The sequence below is a fragment of the Elephas maximus genome, chromosome 19, assembly GCF_024166365.1.
Source record: "Elephas maximus indicus isolate mEleMax1 chromosome 19, mEleMax1 primary haplotype, whole genome shotgun sequence".
NCBI lineage: Eukaryota > Metazoa > Chordata > Mammalia > Proboscidea > Elephantidae > Elephas > Elephas maximus.
In genome coordinates this window covers 33,895,304-33,901,303 of record NC_064837.1, presented here as the reverse complement: position 1 = coordinate 33,901,303, position 6,000 = coordinate 33,895,304, and the positions used below count along the sequence as shown (strand labels likewise).

At 40.0% G+C, this 6,000-nt stretch overlaps 1 protein-coding gene across 6 annotated transcripts in view; it reads left to right on the top strand.

The window, feature by feature from the left end:
• Positions 1 to 1,539: 1,539 nt before the first annotated feature.
• The window catches only part of INTS2 (integrator complex subunit 2), a 51,069-nt gene continuing 46,608 nt past the window's right edge, over positions 1,540 to 6,000 (top strand). For 2 of the 6 annotated variants that reach the window (XM_049860130.1, XM_049860135.1), the window contains exons 1-4: positions 1,552 to 1,603; positions 2,811 to 3,117; positions 3,755 to 3,893; positions 5,796 to 5,898. In XM_049860130.1, coding sequence (XP_049716087.1) covers positions 1,585 to 1,603; positions 2,811 to 3,117; positions 3,755 to 3,893; positions 5,796 to 5,898 — 568 coding nt within the window. In that variant the 5' untranslated portion in view covers positions 1,552 to 1,584. Of the gene's footprint in view, positions 2,361 to 2,810; positions 3,118 to 3,754; positions 3,894 to 5,795; positions 5,899 to 6,000 lie in introns of all 6 variants that reach the window. The other 4 variants (XM_049860131.1, XM_049860134.1, XM_049860133.1 and 1 more) reach the window with 4 other exon arrangements.

Here is a 6,000-nt window from a genome sequence, read left to right as displayed (position 1 = left end):
TCTCGTTGCATTCTATGAATTTCCTTATTCCCTCCTTGATGTCTTCTATAACCCAGTCTTTTTTCAGGAGGGTATTGTTCAGTTTCCAAGTATTTGATTTCTTTCCTCTAGTTTTTCTGTTATTGATTTCTAGGTTTATTGCCTTGTGGTCTGAGAAGATGCTTTGTAATATTTCGATGTTTTGGATTCTGGAAAGGTTTGTTTTATGACCTAATATGTCAGACCTTATTTTTAAAGAGATGATTCCCTATGTCAAAGCCTTGGAAACTATTAATGTTCTGTATCTCCATATTTTTTTTCCTAGCTCCTTGCACAATACCTGGTAAGAGGAATGTGGTAAGTACATGTTAATTAACCAAGAAGAAGAAATAATATGGAGATACATAGACTGTTGTTGTTAGTTGACTCATGGATCCCATGTACAAAACAAAACATTGCCTGGTCTTGCACTATCTTCAGGATTGTTGATATGCTTGAGTCCCTTGATTTGGCCACTGTATTTTGTGTTCCTTCCAATTTGAAGGAGCCCTGGTGGTGTGGTTAAGAGCTTGGTTGCTAACCAAAAGGTTGGCAGTTGGAATCCACCAGCCGCTCTTGGGAAACTCTATGGGGCAGTTTTACTCTGTCCTATAGGGTCACTAAGAGTCAGAACCAACTGGATGGCAACAGGTTTGGGGTTTTTTTTTTTTTTTTTCCAACCTGAAGGGTTTATGTTCCGGCACTCTATTGGACAATGTTCTGTTGTTATCTGTAAGGTTTTCATTAGCTAATTTTCAGAAGTAGATAGCCAGGCTTTTTTTTTTAGTCTCTGGGTCTGCAAGCTCCACTGAAATTCAGTCTACAATAGATGACCCTGCTGGTATTTGAAATACTGGTGGGTGAGCTTCCATGCAAGCCACCATAGACAAACTGACAGATGGGTGGTGGATACAGAGACTCAGTGGCTCTTAATCTTTTTTGGGTGATCAGACTCCTTTTGATAAGTTGTTGGGAGTTTTGGCCTCTCTTCAGAAGTGTCAAACACAATTTTGCGGACTTCAGGGAATTCCTTAAACTCCATCCATGGTCCTCTAAGGATCTATAGACTCTAAATTGAAAACTCTGAAAGGAAGATTTTTATTTTCTGACGGTGGATGTGAGGTCGACAGCGGAAGGAGAAGGTGCGGGCGTAGATTACTTTTCATGTCTCTAACAAATCCTGGGATTCTAAAACTACAGCGGCGGATGGCATCGGCAGAGACAGAAGTCTAGTCTAGTTCCGTTAGAGCGTTCCGCGACAACTTTAACATTTTACTTATGCTATGTCATTTGAATGCCACAAGAATTCTTTGATGAAGACACTGCAGCTCTGGCGGGCTTAATAACTCATCCGAAACGACACAGCTGGTAGGCTGCGGAAAAGGGACTAGGACTACTGCTTCAACTCTTCGGGATGAATTTGGGCAGGGCAAGCGGAGGGGCGGAAAGGGCGTGAGCGCACATGCGCGCCGTCGCATCCGCGTTGACGTCTCTAGGCTTCCTCTCGCAGCCACTCTTCCTCTCAATGCAGTACGGTGGCCGACAGGAGTCAGACACTGGGGATGAATGAAGGTGCTGGGCGCAGGTTGAAGCAGTTTCCTCCGCTTTCCCGTCCCTCCAGTTTCCGTTCTGGTCGTGTGCATTGTCCCCATCCTGCCCCCATCGTACCATCGACCCGGTTGTCCCGACGTCTGGGCTCTTGGTGCTTGGGTCTGCTCGAGGTCCAACTAGAGTTGGGGATCCGGACTATCGCCTAGGCCCAACTTCGGACCGCGCTCTGCGTTTGTGCCGCGACCCGCCTCTAGGACGGGGAGGTGGGGTGGGGGTTCCGGGAGGCTGGAGGGTAGATCTTAAGGTACGAAGCGTTCTGGCCTGCAGCCCGCCTGACTTTTCTCCGCCTTAGGGGCTGGTTGTCGTTGTGCCCAGGACGAGACTTAGAGCACACAGGTCTCGGCGTCTCTGCTCCGTCAGCCCGCCCCTCTGTTAAAAGGCCAGCTACTTCTGCTTAAAAGCAAAACGGCGTTTCTGCCTACGATTCCGCTAGTCTGCTGGTCTGAGGGCGGATGGCTTTGGCTACTGGTTCACTGCCTTTTCTTTTTCATTGCCTCTGACGACCGAGGACACAGAAGTGCCCAAGTGGGACTCATCTTTCTCCTATAATTGCACCTATACAGTTGCCTTTTTTTTTTTTTAACCTAGTAACACAGGGACATAGGATAGTTTTAGGGACTCCATAGTCTTCTGTCGGGCACCGCCGCTTCTAACCACTGCGGTGATTTACCAATGCTTCCACCGACTCTTGGAGGGTGGGAGAGAGAATACCATCAGTTTACATATGTCGGGTGAGCATGTGAGACTAAAGAGCTGCTGGAAACGGGCGTTCTAAACTATGGCCATTCATTTAATTTACATAGCTTCTGGAGTTGATATGAAAGAACTTTACTTGCTTGTGTTTGGGCATCCCACAATGGGCAGAAGGCAGGACTTCAGCTTTTTAAATAATGATCCATGTAGTGTAAGGTAGTCGAGTGTTATGTACCACTGTATTGACTGGCATAGTGGATAAAGTCTTGGATTGGGACTTAGGTACAAACTAGAAATATTTCCTTGGTCCCGTTACTTCTTCCAGATGACAGTAGAAACAGGGAGACCGACAAACCTTGCATTTAGATATGTGCCAGGAACAGTGCCAATACAGGGACCTCTTTTTTTCAGGGTTTTTAAAAAGAGGGGCATTCATACATGTGGGATTTAACACCCTTGCTTTCATTTTTTTGTTTGTTTATCCTTAGGATTAACAGTGATAATGACTGAGTGTACAAGCCTTCAGTTTGTCAGCCCTTTTGCTTTTGAGGCGATGCAGAAGGTGGATGTTGTTCGTCTGGCATCTTTAAGTGATCCCGAATTAAGACTTCTCCTGCCCTGTTTGGTGCGGATGGCACTTTGTGCTCCTGCTGACCAGAGCCAAAGCTGGGCTCAGGATAAAAAACTTATCCTTCGCCTTTTGTCTGGAGTGGAAGCAGTCAACTCCATTGTTGCATTGTTGTCTGTGGACTTCCATGCTTTAGAACAGGATGCCAGCAAAGAACAGCAGCTTAGGTAAAGTTATTGTATAATCTGTGGATTGGGATTTACTTTCTTTTGCCAAAGAAGAGAGAATCAAATGTTTTTCAGAGCTTTTAGAGCTTTTTATTGGATGCATTCCTCCAGAAAAAGAAAAGAGTGAGAATCTAAACTTTGGAGGGCATTTTACTTAGATCTTTTCTATTTATAGTTAAATTCTAGAATCTTTCGAAGCTCATAAAATTTGTAAGGAAATTTGGCATGTACATGATTTGTATTTGGGTTAAACTGGTTAGGCCAGTTACGCTTGATGGGATGTGGGTAGAGTAGAAATTCTCCTAGAGTAGAAAGATTTATTGGAATCACCTCGGAGGCTTTTTAAGTTTACATTGATTCCCTAAGGTTCTGGGCAGATGTTATGTCCTTCCCTGCCCATTGTGAATCCAGTAGTGAGCCACTGTTGTTAATGGAAGTGGATGTTAACTGTCAGTTGTGATGAAGTCTTTATATAGATTGTGAATCCCTGAGATAGGCAAACTAAATAGAATTTCAGAATAATAGAGAGCATTCAGAATCCATAGATTCTTTTGTAGATTATTTCAATACAAGATAATTTTTGCACTACTGTTTCCATGCCAGTGTTCTAATAATTGTTTAACATGTTTATACTTAGGCATAAACTTGGAGGAGGCAGTGGAGAGAGCATCCTGGTTTCACAGCTTCAGCATGGACTGACGTTAGAGTTCGAACACAGTGATTCACCTCGTCGACTGCGTCTTGTGCTTAGTGAACTGTTGGCAATTATGAACAAGGTGCATTTCTTTTAATCATAGCTTAAAATATGCATGATTATCACATAGAAGGTAGACAGAAACAGGCAAGAAGGCACACAGGTTGTATCCTCTCTTCTATTTGATATGCAAGTGTTTTCCTTTCAGCGGCTGAAAGGATATTAAATGCCTGCTTTTAAAGGTTTTCTTTCTCTAGTTATTTTTCTCATTTATGTCTATTCTTTATTTCTGTATTCTAAGGGTTTCGAGAAGCTATTATTTATCGATATGGAAATACAAATTGTATAATTTATTATAACTGAGTTTTCTGTAAAACACTTGCAAAAATCCACCTTGTTGGACATATACAATGGCTTCTTGACTTTTAAAGAAATACATTTCAAGACTTGAACACATTATCAAATTTAATAATACTTTTATTGTATATAATTTCTCCCATAAAGTTTAGTGAGGTATAGCAAAAATGTGTGTGATTCCTTTAGACCCTGAATGAGCATTATCTCATGTGTAACTCTGTAGACAGTGTCAAAGCTGCTTTGAGAGGTGGATGTAGTATGATTGACTGGCTTCACTCATTAGCTAATGAAATTGCTCCTGTATGCTAATGAAGCCTATTCAACTTTTCTCTTCAGCAAAATTAGTGATTCCTTTATGTCTTGAACCATTGGGTAACTATGGTTAATGGAAACTCTGAATTTTAAATTTGTGAATGTCGAGGGTCTGCTATATAAAGAAATAAATTGGATCTTCACGTTAAGATGGCTTATATGAGATTAGGAAACGCTGGTGACATAGTGTTAAGAGCTATGGCTGCTAACCAAGAGGTTGGCAGTTTGAATCCACCAAGTGCTCCTTGGAAACCTTATGGGGCAGTTCTACTCTGTCCTATAGGGTCGTTATGAGTTGGATTCAACTCGACGGCAATGGTTTTGGCTTTTTTTTTTTTTTTTTGGTTACATGAGATTAGGCCCAGAGTTTCGGAGGCAAACATTATTTATTGTTAGAAGTTGGGATTAGTTCATTTCTAATAAATAAAGTTCAGTTTTATAAATTGTGGACAGGGAGACTAAATTCTGTTTCAAAAGAAAATGCTTCAAGGGGGTTTTGAGCCAGTTTTAGATAAAGTTTTTAAAATATGTTATAAATCTTTTAAAAATTTCTTTCGAAAACAATATGTGTATAAATTTTTGAATGAGAAATTAACTTGAGTTGTAAACTTCAATCTAAAGCACAATAAAAAGAAAAAAACAATTGTTCGCACTGAGCAAAGAAAGAAAAAAATTTATTTCAATTGCTGTTTGGTACTATATCGATATTCTTTAATTTCAACTAATATTTTTTCTACATCTTTTTCTTAATACTTAACTAATATAAATGACCTTTCTTCTGTGGGAGGCTTCCAGTGTTTCAGTTTTTAGTACTCTTTTGCATATGTGATGTTGAAGCTACTGTAGGAAGTTTTCAAAAAAGTTGTAGGCATGTTTGTTGGCCTAGGTTTTTATTCTTTGTTTTTTCCTACAGTTCATTCAGAATGAACTTGAAATTTATGTTTACCATACTGCTTTAAGTTTACAGTTTTTTTTTTTTTTGGCTTTCTTGGAGCTACAATTTGTGTAGGCAGCAGTCCTAGCTCATTTCTTTGACACATCTTATCCTTTAATTTAGGATGTCTGCAAATATGTAGTAGAAATCGCTTCTTAAGACTGATACTGCTGTGTGTAAGTAATAACTCTGTGACTACTAACTGTGGTTAAACTAGTTAAAATTGATCAAATACTGCATATCCTGCCTCAGTGTATTAGTTACATGCTAAGAGGCATGGTCTATGAGTTCAATATGCACAATTTTTTTTACAAGTAAGGGATTTAATTTAAAAGTAAGGTAAACTTAGTAGAGTTCATCATTTTTCTTTTCTTCTTTTAGGTATCTGAATCCAACGGGGAGTTTTTTTTCAAGTCTTCTGAGCTCTTTGAGAGTCCAGTTTATTTGGAGGAAGCTGCAGATGTACTTTGTATTTTACAAGCAGGTACTGTAGTAAATGCCAAGATGTACTTTTCGATAATAGTTTCTGGTTAAATAATACTACATAACTTCTTAACTTGGACTGTTGTGTTATTTTAAGGACAAT